Source organism: Poecile atricapillus, chromosome 9 (genome assembly GCF_030490865.1).
Source record: "Poecile atricapillus isolate bPoeAtr1 chromosome 9, bPoeAtr1.hap1, whole genome shotgun sequence".
Classification (NCBI taxonomy): Eukaryota; Metazoa; Chordata; class Aves; order Passeriformes; family Paridae; genus Poecile; species Poecile atricapillus.
The window spans coordinates 10,936,157-10,949,673 of NC_081257.1; the positions used below are offsets into that span (position 1 = coordinate 10,936,157).

Consider the following 13,517-nt stretch of genomic DNA (forward strand, 5'->3'; position numbering starts at 1 on the left):
TCTTGTTCAGTTAGGCCGAAGCCATATGCAACAGTGGTGTGATTTTAATGTTCTGGGTTAACTGCTCCATGACACACAGAATATGAAGGACATTAAAAACCGTCCTGGATTTCTTCTCGTGTGGGTTCTGGCAGACCTCATCCTGACTTACCTGCACATGTGGATTTGCAACCTCACTCTTTAGCTTTCAGTGTCTTTCAGACACTTCTGGATGATCACAGACACCTCCCCAGCTGAACACTTCCGTGCTTCCTCACACAGAGGCTGTCGAGCTCTGACCCTATAATTTTGTAATCAGACATCAATGTCTGATTGTCATAATTGTGTGCCTAATTTGCATTCAGAATTACCAAGATTCTGCATGTCAATTAGGTATATGAGTCTACAATTAGATACTGCACATTCTGATATTTGCACATGGAAATTAAGCGTACAGTTGCCTGGGAATGTTTGTGCACACAGTTGGACAGACACCCCAGTCTAACAAGTCCAAAAAGAGACTGAAACAAACCAGTTTATTAATAAAAAGAACTCTTTAAGTTGTAAAGTTGGAGTATAAAGGTGCAGGGGACTCCAGCTTTTTGAGATCTCTTTAGTTTCTGAAAGTTATTGAAAGTGGAATTAAAGTTATTTTGATCTCATTCTGAAATAATGTATTCTTTTTCTTTGAACTGATATTTCAGTGGTATGTCTTGCCCTGACATTTTTTCTCTACTAGTTGGGTTGAAATACCCTTTTCTGTTTTGCAGTTCTTTAGAACTTTTAGCCAGCTGTGAAGACTGAAACAGCGCTTCACAAAAGCATTGCCTCCCCTGTTATTTCTTGCTACACAGGTTGCATTTTCATCTTGCAAATTAATAGTCTTGTCTTGTGTAGAACAGTTTTTAGTAAGTCTAATATTAATATTGACACTGATGAATGGTATTTATACTTCAATGACCTAATGATTAGAATCTACCATCTTTTACAGCTATGTACTCTCAAAGCTAAATTTCAGACAGAATTATTAAGTATGAGATTCCAATAACCTAGAGGGAAAATAGTTAGAAATTATATAAAATTACTATGAAATGAAAGAAAACATGAAATGAAAATATGAAGATCTCTAAATAGAAACACAAAAAACCAAAACAAAATTATTTGATTGAATAAGTAGCCAAAAACTTATCAAAAATGTGATGCCTTTGCCTTATTTTTGTACTAACACATCCTTAGTTTAGTGTTACTTAAAGAGTCGAAAAGGTTAACTGGAAATTATTTTGTTAATTAGTGTATGTGTTCATTTAAGCCTAAGAAGTAGGTCTAAAGTATTCAGAAATCTTTAATCGTCGACAGGTCTGTTGTAACAATGTTCTGGCAAGTGAAATTTCTTTCTTGTTCATGTTTCAGCATTTCAGGGAACACCTTGACAAACTTTTTGCAAAAGGAATTGGAATGCTGGACATAGCTTTAAATGAAGCTTTCAACATGCTCAATGAAGTAAGTTCATCTTTTTCAGATTCTTTTTCTTTTTCATCTCCTTCTTGTTTTCCCTTTTTTCAATTGTCTATTTTTGTGAAAATGTTTTAAAATGTTTCCTGAAGTATAATCATGTATTTTCTGTAAAAAATATAAAGGGTATTAGTCTGCTGGAACATGAAAAAAACTCATCTGAACTAAGTAGCAAAATGTCTTTTGATTGAAGGATGTACCTTAGAAAAAAGAGCTCAAATCCAAATATTATCCAAAAAAGTTTGACTTGACAAGTGTGCCTGCCTTTATGCTGTGTGATTGTAGATTAATTAATGGTTCTAATTCCTGTGTATTCATCTTGAAGGGCAATATTGATTGATTCTTTTCCAGGCATAAAATCCTAAATTGAGAAAAGGAGTATCTTCTTCCACCCACTGCTCATGTGTTCAGTTAGACAGTGTGGAACTAATGCCTTCATGTGGTGCATGCCAAAAATGACAGTGGAAAAAGGTGCATGAAGTGAAGGACACTGTAGGCTGTTTGTAGAGGTTTTATTAAGAATTTTGGCCACTAAATAGCGTCTTTGGAACCAGAAAAACAGTATGAATGCCTCAATGCAAGAGATATTCAATGCTAGTCCTCCAAATGTATGTAGATTGAAAAAAAAATCCCATTGCAGGAAGTGAAGAAGACCTGAAACAAGATCTATTTTGCCTTTGTTTAAAACCTGTAAGGTAACTGAAGTTATAATGATGTATGAGGTACAAAAATCTCATTAGATAATCTGATAGTTCTGAGGACAAAGGGATGTGACATCCCATGTGCTGAATTGTACCACGATGAGAGATCTGTAAGATCATGATGAGCTATGCTCTATGTATGTTCAGCTCTCTTCAAGGTGCTGTATTGATTGCTTCTATTTATACTTTAAAAGGAAGTATAATAGGTTCAATCTTTCTGGTATATAAACTTCCAGAAATGCCAGCATAAAAATCTTTTCCATTTTGTACAGGCATATCTGCAGAGTCTCTGGGAGATTCAATTAAGCAGCCTAGGCCAGAGGAAAAGCTACTAAATCTCCCCCTAGAAAAGTACAGCAAAATATTTACCACTTTGTCTACAGGATGTGAACTTTATGTGCCAGCAGTCTATTCATTGAACTATAGGTTAACTAAGGATGCCTTTTCTTCATGATAAAAATAAAAAAAAAAGTGTGTGAATGGGGAGGGGAAAGGAGTAGGTGGTGGTGTAGAAAAGGAAAAAAAAAATAGAGAAAGCTTTGTGTTACTGAAATAGTCTATAAAGATTCTGGTTGGATTTTAAAATGGTTCAGGGGTTACACTAATTAAACTCAGTCAGTTTTGCCTTGCAATTACCTTTCAATATTTGCTATGGTTGTCAAGACCTGAAGATGTTTGCTACTGATATCTTTGAAAAGCATGTTTGAAAATCCACTTCCAAATTCTTTCCAGTCGTCAATTTAGGCAGTGTACATTATACAGAGTAAGAATACAGAAGTGCTTGGTACAGTGGTTAGACACCTACTATGTCATGTGACAACTGCAATTATCTCTTTTGGTGACAAATGTGCTCTTTGCAGTGATTACCTTTAAAAAAAATCATAGCCAATTAAATAAAATTCTGTGACATTTCAAAGACTGTTAATCACAACCAAATGCTGTAAATGTCAGGATGCATTGAAATTTTTGCTGCTAACTGATGAATCACTGAGTTAATTGTAGTTCATCATAAGCCCCTTGTCATTGTTATTATTATGGAAAACACTTTCATCACTCTTGCTATTCAATAAAATTAAAAGTTTTAGACAAATATGAGAAGATATTACTCATCAAAGTATTTGAATTTGATCTCATTCTTCAAAATATTCAGATAACTGTGTAGAATAATGCAGATGCATACAGAGTGGTGTTTTAAAATAAATGTACAAAGGCATTTCCCCTTCATTAATTTCTCTTTGAAGTTACCTTGCCACTTTTAAAATATATTGTCCATGTGAGGAAGATATCCCTAGACAAAGTAACTTCACCTTTATGAGAAAATAATGTCTGTAAGATCATGAAGGAATCCCACTTTAATAATTCTGGTTCTGGTTAAGACTGGAAAACCTGTCATGATGGGAGAATTTTAAGGAGTGAATTTTAAGGCCTTGCAAATCTCACAGAGAAGAGTTTTCAGCCAGGCAGTGATCACAACACATTTAACTGTAAATCCACATTAGCTGTCCTCTAAGGCAGAGTGTTTTTGTTACTGTTTGCTGAGGTTACTGTTTGATGAAAAGGAAGCTGATCTTGAGGAGTGATGCAGGTGATAGGAATTGTTCTTGAATTTGGGTGTGGTTACTCAGATAGAAAAATGTGAAGGCAGAAAAACCAGAGGACTTCTAGAACCCACCACCCACCCTTTTCTACTGCAGGCATTTCTACAAAGATGAATTTTTTAGGAGGACTTTCTTAAAAAAAGTGGGTTTTAGAGTTTGGAAGAACAGCGAATATGTAAGGGTGAGTAGACTGCAGAAAGCTTAAAAGACAGAGCTGTTGGTAGTCCAAATCAAACCAGAATACTCTGAATAATTTTTCATGACTGCAGGAGCAATCAGAGTCCCTGCAAGGTAATTCACCTTTGAACATAGGTACTGCTTTTTAAAAGGGACCACCCAATTCTGGGGCACAGCAAGGCTGGTGAGGTGGGACAAGGTGATTCTTGCTTGGCTTTCTCAGCATTGAGAGAGGTGAGAGGACATCAAATGTGATACTGTGCATGAAAACTACAAGTGATTGTAGTATCCCATTTATTGACATTTTCATAGATTTTTTTAAAGTGTTCATACAGAGCAATTAAAAATCAAATAATTTTACAACTTTGCTTTGTTTTTTTTTGCTAAAAGATGGATGTTTCACCAAAGTTCCTTGAATACATAAGGTAATGCACAGACAAATAAGAACCTATCTGCAGCCAAAGCAAATGGAGACACATGGATTGAAAGTCAGAGCACCAGCTCCAGAGTGAAGAGATCAAAGCTCATATAATGACTCAGTCCAATGTGTTTGCTCTGTGACAGGAGAAAATCCCATTTGTATAATGAGGAACCTTCCTTTGCATATGCCAGAGGATTGCTGATTGCTGTCTGAGTACCTGTGCTCGAGTACTGCACTTCAGCAGCCTGAATTACTTATATGTATTCATTTTAGGTAGTAGGAGGATCTCAGAATATATAAATATGGACTGGGTTCCCCAGATAAATATTTTAAGGAAAATAGCATATGGAATGTAAATCTGAGTGAATATGAATGAATGCCATATGAATAGTCATATGTCTCTCTATGAGTTGTGTATCTCCTGTATTTCACAGAAAAATCATCATTCATTACTTCTTTCTGTGTAACATGTTCTTTTAAAATGATACTTAAATCAAAGCAAACCCTGTAGATGCATCAGTACTTATCAAACCAGGGGAATACCATTTGAATTTTGGGTAGTGCTATATTTATAGATGTTTCTTATTTTTCAATTCACCAAGAACATAAAATCTAAGATAAAATGTTTTCAGCCTGAATATTTTCTACTTCTTCTAGGACACTAGAGATTTTTAAAAATCCATGTTTATCCAGTGTGATCTTATCTATCTTCATATAACAGGAATGTGCTGTTCCTAATGATTGCTTCCTTCTGCAGTTCAATCACACAGGACAAGGAAGCATTTGCAGCCAAGCCATAATGTTGATCACTGATGGAGCTGTGGACACATATGATACAATATTTGCAAAATACAATTGGCCAGACAGAAAAGTAAGTATGTTATCACCTTCACTGAATGGAAAACCCAAAGCTTCATATCCAATCTACAGTGTATGTCTATTGAAGTCAGTAACAACCTTTCTAATGATCTATAAATTATTTTGGATCACTTATTTAAAAAAGAAAAATGATTCTTATATTGTATTGCCTGAGGATAGAGATGGCCTTTTACTGTTGTAATGAACTTAGGTTAATAAGATATAAAGGCGCTATTTCCCTCCAGGTTACATTTTTGAGCATTATGTAATCCTTCCCCTGAGACACATCATTAAGCATGAAAAAAATTTCTTTTTTCTCCCAAAAACCACATTAATAATTCAATGCTTTTTCAAGCTAAAGATGAGTATGTACTATGGACAAGTGAGCAGCTTATTATGACAGGAGAAAGAACAGATGTAGTACTCAGTATTTTTAATTTCTTCATTTGGCAGAGTGAAGGATAGAGCTGATGGTAAGATTTTATTAAAAATGTATTTGGCTCCATTGATCTGTAGAAAGAAATTTGCCCAGAGGTAAATTACCTTGTTGTATAACACATGGAAATTTCACAGTAGGGAAGAAATGCCTTGAATTTACCTGATGAGGAAGCTCTAGTGGGCCTTGTGTCTCTATGTCAAATAATTTTCTTCTACATTTTATCTTCTGCTAAAGCAAGTTTTGTGACTCTTTTAGGATATTTTTGTAGTTTTTAGCCATGTGGAAGCAACAACCATGCATTTTGAAGTGCAGTTTGAGCAAGTAATTGATGAATATGACTGTGCTGCATGGGGCTGTGTATTCTGTGGAAAAAAAGTAGTTTTAATTTTCAGCTTTTGGTCAAGTTTCTCCATTATAAAATTCTGTTTGTTTTCTCAGTGTCTTCTCTAGATCTGTATTAGGCAAATGTAATGTCATTCCACAGGACAGAATGCCTAAAAGCTGAAACATTTGTGACCAGTCTTTCCTCTCTTACTCAATGGGATACCATCTAATTTAAGTTGTTAAGTCCTCTAATATTCCATGAGAACGTTTCACTTTATCTAGCAAAAACATGATGTTGAAGGAGATTCACAGAATCTCTCAGAAGGATGTGCTTCTGATGTGCTGTATTTTCTTACTCTTTGGAGTTAGTTCCTCTCTTAAGAAGAGGAGACTGTGGGGAATCTCTTATCGTAAGAAATCAGCAAGGAAAGAATTCTCTGAAAGTCAGCTAAGTATTTTCATGAAAACATGTGCTGTGTATCTTTCATGTGCTAATCCACAGCTCTGTCTGAGATAACAACGCTCAGCACAGCTGCTGCAAAAAGCAGCAGGAGAGGTTTCCATTGGGAATTCTTCTGCAAAGGCCTAGCACGAAGGGTCCTGCCTTGTTCAGCAAGGACGTGGTGTCTGGGGAGCAGCTTTTAGTTAATATGCAATATTCTACTCAACTCTTCTGAAAATATTGAATGTGTTAATACAGCCTTGTAAATTGTATTTTAAGAAACATGTATGGGGAAAAAATCGAATCGGTTTTTCCTCTTTTCAGCCTGAAATGTTTCAGTATGAAAAATGTAAAAGATTTCCATATGTATGCTTTAATGCATTAGAGCTTTGAATGTCTTTGTTGGATTTGTTATTCTAGAAAGGAAGGCTTATTGAAAATGCAATATCCTGCATCTTTGCAGTGTCAGTGTGCCTAGAAATTATGCATGCCATGCACTTGAAATTAACTGCCTTTGCATTGCATCCCCCTTTTTTCTCTCCAAAGCTGGTTTTTATATTTATAAATCACACCTTTGAACTGCTTGATAGTTTTTTTAATGTACATTTCCCCCCCCCCCCCCCCCCTATTTTCTATGTATTGCCCTGCCATCTTTCTTGTAATTTATGTTTTCCTTGCATTTTGATACCGTGGTGGGCAGTGGTAGAAAAGGCAATAGGTCTAATTGAGGTAAATACTGAAGTTTCTGTTTACCTCAATTTCCTGGTCAGCAAAGTAGCAATTTCAGTTACAGTTGATCTAATGTTAGATAATAGTAAATAGTTTCTAATTAGTTGCAACATAAGCATCTTGCTCTCTTATAGAAGGGGAAAAAAACCCCTTTATACAACTATGAAGACTTTAAAAGTTTGTCAGTGAATATCTCTAAAAAATGGAGTGTGAATATAAACTTCCAGGATATAAACAACAATTCATATTTCCTTCCTTTTTCTAAACCATTTATATCTTTTCAAAACTAGTCTTAAATATGTATATATATAAAAATCACTTAAACAGGGAAAAGAGCATTTTATTAAGTATTATTTGAGATATATTCTGCTTAACTGATTAAAAATCATCTTCCTTCTGATAATACATTAAAATAAAATTGTGTTGCAATGATTAGGAAAGGGAATAAAAAGGCTCCAGTTAAATCCCCAAAGTAGCTTAAATTAAGCAATTGAGTTTTTTGAAGGAAATCAGCCTGATATTTTGTATGAATTAGGAAATTATGACCATCAAAAGACAATTAAAAATTATCTTCTGGACTGTTTCCTTGAAAGAAGGAATGCTTCCATTTTACTGAGTTTTTTAGGAGTCTCTGTCTCCCTCAGCAAACGAAAAAAAAACCCCAAAATATTTCCCCATATTTACTTAGTATCTTCTGCTACTTTAAATGTAAATCTAGTAGATGCTATTTTTATAACACACTATATTTTATTTATATGACTAGTTGTTAACATCTATTTCCTTTTTTTTATGAGGCCATATGAGCAATCTTAAAGAGATGATTCTCACGCATTAGAGATGAGTTTGTGTTATATACATAATTTTTCTCATTCATGAAACTTACATTCAGTACTTTCAAATTTCTGTAGTTCATTCAAAGCAACTCTGCCACGTGAAGTACCAGGAAGGGAATAATTAATCCACAAGAATAAATAAATCTACACGTCTCATAGAGAAGCCCAGCTTTTCATCACGTAGGAGGAACAAGTATTTGAAGGGAATAGTACCAAGGAAGTGTTTGTTTAAAATGAGAGCTATAATGCAGTTGCAATAATTTTGGTTTTTTAAGATGTCCTATTTCAGGAGAAAGCCTTTTAAGTCTCAAAATACCTTTTTTATGTCAGTTGTACCAGAATCATGCTTTTATTCTGTGTTATTGCTCCTATTGTAAGACCCAAATGCATTTTCAGAAACCAAGCAAAATACTGCACTTAGGTGTTTCTCTAGGTCCCTTATTCTAATTTAAAAGGATGAAATGCCATGGGTAGGGGAGGCAGACAGATAGATGTGACTACATGGAAAGAGAGCACCTCAAGTCTGCTCCCAGAAGATAGTACCAATAATGTTCTTTTCTTAAATAAAACTGTCCTACTTCCTTTCTAGTGGAAAATTCCAACAATAACTAACGGAAAATTCCATGAAGATTAATCTTGTAAATGTTGCTGAAATGCCTTAGCACTTCAAAAAATGAATTTATTAGGAGATTTGAGAAATTAACAGAGCTTCAAGCTTTGTCAGGTTCTCAGCTGAATGACATTTTAATCACTAATTGAAAATCGGTAAACTTGGAATGGAAAGTATCTATTTAAATATTAACATATTTTGTCATTTTAAATATAACAAGGCTGTTCTCAGAATATTGTGATATTGCAAAGGAAAATAATGCAGTAAATTCTCTTGCATGGATGTGTAAGAGAACAGCTTTAAGCCCTGTTAACTCACTGGAAATTCCCTGAAGTCTCGTGATGTTTTTTTCTCCAGTGGCTAAAATGATCCAGTGCCTGCATATTTGAGGGTCTTTTCCTCTCCTCCATTTCCCTGTTGTTTTTATGTGGCTGTCAAGTTCTATACTTCTACAAAACCCATCTACTCCTTGTTTTGGAGAAACCCAAAAGCATTTCTTCCATAACCATGACTGAGAGCAGAGTCTGAAATCTCACTGAGATCAAGGGGAAATCAGGACTTCAGTTTGGGTACAGATTTTTAGTATTCTTTTCCCATGCGGGTCAATGCAGCACTCAGGTGATGAAGGAAAATGTCAACTTTGTGACTTTTCATGACTTGTGACAGCCAGAAAGAGATGTTCTGCTCCCTTGGCCTGAGAGGTCTTTGCTTCATGGTATTGTGCCATATGTAAAATCTGGAAAAGAAAGCAAAAGAATCATTGAATCATTTGAACTTTGTCCTCCCCTTTGGATGTGTCTTTGAGTCAGAAAAGCATTTGCTTTCATAATTATGTGAAATAGCTATATGCTATGGTAGATATATGCAAAACCAGAAGCACTAATTCCTCACTAAGTCAAATGGAAACCAAAATCCCACCTAAAATTTCCTCATTTTCTAGAATCAAATCCAGCTAGAGAATCTGGGCTAAAAATACCTCTGTATCCAGTTACCTTGTTAGTTATTCTGCAGCCTTTCTTTCTCTGGGCAAGTAACAGGGAATAGAACTTCATCTGTCTGTCTCCTGTTACTCTGAGGGTTCTGGGTAGAATTAATTTTGTATGGCACAGAAATATTTTCTTTATGCTTATGAACCATTGCAGAGATTGCAGAGATTTAAGATGGTTTCTATCACTGCTTCAAGTAGGGTGAATATAAAGCAAAACTGCAATAACATCTTTATTCCAAATGCTAAATGATTATGGTGTAGAAAGACCTAACAGCCAATGCTGCCCATGTCTGAATGGAACTGTTGAAATTACAGTATAAATAGTTCCATGACTTTTAAGTGTTTATACCTACTCTTACATCTGCTTTATAGGAAAAATTTCACAGTCTGGCAGGTCTCTGGATCTATATAGAGTACTTAAAATTATAATTGAATCCAGAGAGCAACACCTTAAAATTTGCTGGATTTAGATTTGATTTCAGAATGGTATGCTAGATTTGCAGGCAATAATAATCAATATATAGCTGCTTAATTATGTGGGACTTTCATACATACTTTTAAAGGGTCAGTATTTATAGTACATTTAATAATATATGGCTTTCTTAGCTATTTAAGAAAACACTTGGTCATTCCTAGTGAGAACTGGTCACTTGGTCACTAAAGCTCTTAATTTCAATCCACTAATTTATATTAGAGGTCTTTGAAATAAATATTTACATTTAATTGTTCTGCTATTTATTTATTTATTTTAAACTAAAAACTTATTTAGTGAGTTTATTTAGTGATCCATAATCTATTGGCTTCAATTGCTCTATATATAAAATAAATGTCTGAGCTTTGGGTATATGTCAAATTCCCCAAATATTTAGATTCTGCCATAGGACAGGAAAGGAGGCTTTCCTTATGCTCCTTTAGCAAAGGAAGATGAAAACATTTCCTTTGTCTGAAAACTATCCTAGAGAAATTAAGGGCTGCTATGAAAACAGCTACAAGGGAATGGGTGGCTGCGTCGTGGCATGGCAGTGGTGGCAAATCAGCTTCCTCTTCATGTGTGCCATCCCCAGGGTCACAAACCTTCCTGCAAACCTTTAACCAAGTCTGTAGCCCAGGAACGTGGCACTGTTGGCAACACAGGGCGTTCGTAGAGCAAATTGAATTTCTCCTGTGCAGTCCTGTCTGGATGTTATTAAAGAGATGTTTTTTCTGAGAAGTCTGACGTACTTTGGAGGCGGATGCCATTCCTGCTACACAAACCTGGGGCTTTATTACTGGTTATCTCAAGAACAAAAGAAAGTCCGGACACTTTACAGGCCTTTCAAGCTATGACGTAACTTATATTAATTACTTAGCTTTTTATGCACTCCTGTAGTATGATGAAAGATGGGGTATGAGATCAAACAGAAGTTTTTGATTTCAGGATAAAGAGAAACAACTCACAGCTAGATCCTGCCCCAAGTGTGATTTCATTTTGAAAAAAAAGTTTTAAAAAGGTTTTATTTTGCCTTATTACTTCTCCTCTTACAGAGAAAAATAGGCTGGTAGGTCCTGTTGCAGTGAATATTTTTTTTGGTCATACCTACAATAATGATTTCTACAAATTTGTCACTAATATTTATACTTGAATCCTTCTACATGACACTCAGGGTAGTTAAGACCTCTTTTTCAGTCACTTGTCAATTTAATTTGCCATGAAGAAACTTAGCCTGCAGTGTTTAAGTTGAAAAATGGAGAGATGTTTTCTATGAAGATAGGGGTAATTAAATATTATTCTCAGGGTACACATGGATTGCCAGAGGAAGGATTATTGCTTCTTGTCTACAGTCACTTGTTGGCTAGAATCATGGAGGGGCTGATGCTTCCTGAATGTTTGAAGAATTTTGATGGAATTATAATTGATACCCAATGAGAAATGCATATTCAAAGTTCCCTTACCATGCTAATATTTGTCATATAATTAAATTATATGCAAATTTGTATATTATATATACAAATATAATTCAGAAGTGAATCAGTCATGAATCATACAGAACACCTTATAAGCAAGGGACAGTCTAAATAGAGAATAATTCACAATTTGAAATGGATTATCTGAAGTACTCTTTGGGAACTCATGAGTATCAGTAACACAAAAATCATTCCTTTTCCTTGTAAGTTAACTTTTATGTAGTATGTAGACAGAGAGAGATCCAAAATTTGAGATAAAATAGGTGTCCATAAAATGTGTCTAGATGACTACAAGTAATCACTATTTGCCACTGGCACAGAACTCCTTGTTGCTGAAATGTTTGGCTGATGGCTGTTATTAACAAGAGAGACCAAAACATAATAAGTTAATACCATAATAAGAAGCTGATATATTATGGACTCTGTTTACTAAAGAAAACCCAAACAAGCAAACCTTTTCCTGATATTTTATGTGTTGTAAGGTCTTAGTTTTTAAAAACTAAGTTACCATGCCAGAAGCAAGGCAGTTAAAGTGGGCATGGTAATTGCACAAATATGCCTATTTTGTTCTTTGGACTATGTCTATTCTTGAGGTAATGTTTTTTGTGAAGAATTGTGTCATCTGATTAAGGAAATGGTGAGATCATTTATTTCTTGAAGTTCTTTAACAGCATAATAAAAACTGTATTTCAGTTTGTGTGGTTTAAAGTGAGAAATGCTGCAGTTATCCTAAAAGCTAGGATTCAGTTTATAGACTGTTTTTAATTCTCTTTATAATGTGTGCATCTTCTTAAACTTTATAGACAGAAAAGAGATGTTGAAGTTTGTCAGAGTTGTTCTATTTTAGATGAGTATCAACAGCCTTTGTAAAATATCAAGAATGAATATTGTTAATTGTGAGCGACCCACCACCAAAAAGGTGACCATAGCTGCATATATAAAACCCATTTGGTTGCATTGGACAATAAAAAGATAATACACTATTCCAAACAATTATTTTGGATTAATATAATTTAAAAAATAAGTATAGATAGTAAAAAAAAAAGTTATGGTTATGTTGGATTGAATGTCTTCTTAAACTTCCTGTTTAAAGCTTGCCTTTTAGAAAGAGTTGAAATAATGTGATTTTATATTAAACCTTACATTACAGCCAAGAGTCATGCTGAAAACTATATTGGCGAAAGAGATAAAACTAGTGTTATGTTCACTCATCTCTGCTTCCTCCACCGATAGCCTGAAATTAGGATATAATAGATCTCCAGACTTGCTTAATAGGTATTTTCTGACCTGTAGACCATGAGTTACTAAGTGAAAATTTTTCACTGAGTGTTCAAATGGGGAAGGATAAAAAATTCACATGTATTTTGGAGTAAGTTATTAAAAACTGCACTTATGATGTCCTGTTACAACCCTATTGTTTTTTAATGTAAGATTAAGCTTGATTCAAAACCAGTATTGAGTAATGGACAAGCACTCTGAAAGGATTAAAGATTTTTTTATGACTAAGAAGAATGGCCTCAGTTTGATGTAGGAGTATGAGCAGGGAGACAGTGCAATTGTGAGGCTTAAATAGGAAAATGCAGGTAATTGCATCTTTTCCTAACCAATAGGTCAGATTCCTTGCTGGTTCTGGTGAGGTATGACAATTCCAACAGCCTGTAAGCAATTGGCAAGTACCCTGGAAAACTATGGACCACACAAAAAAATAACTGTTTTCAGACATTTTCGTCTGAGTTCTGAACTATATTTCTACCTAGTTTGTGTGATCCATTCTTAGTTCATTCCTGTATCATTTTTCCCTTAATGAAATCTTCATACACTCCTATTTTCTGTAACTCTCACTGTATTAAAATAAGCCATAGTGTGTTGTTTCATTACACAGGGAAACTTTAACTTCTGTTAGATATTTACATTAAGTTGAGAAGGTTGGTAAATTGCATGTTTAAATATCAAATCTCAGGA

At 34.7% G+C, this 13,517-nt stretch overlaps 1 protein-coding gene across 1 annotated transcript in view; it reads left to right on the plus strand.

The window, feature by feature from the left end:
* Positions 1-13,517, plus strand: part of CACNA2D3 (calcium voltage-gated channel auxiliary subunit alpha2delta 3) — a 388,427-nt gene that overhangs the window by 192,920 nt on the left and 181,990 nt on the right. The window contains exons 10-11 of the mRNA XM_058844987.1: positions 1,390-1,479; positions 5,146-5,259. Coding sequence (XP_058700970.1) covers positions 1,390-1,479; positions 5,146-5,259 — 204 coding nt within the window. The remainder of the gene's footprint in view (positions 1-1,389; positions 1,480-5,145; positions 5,260-13,517) is intronic.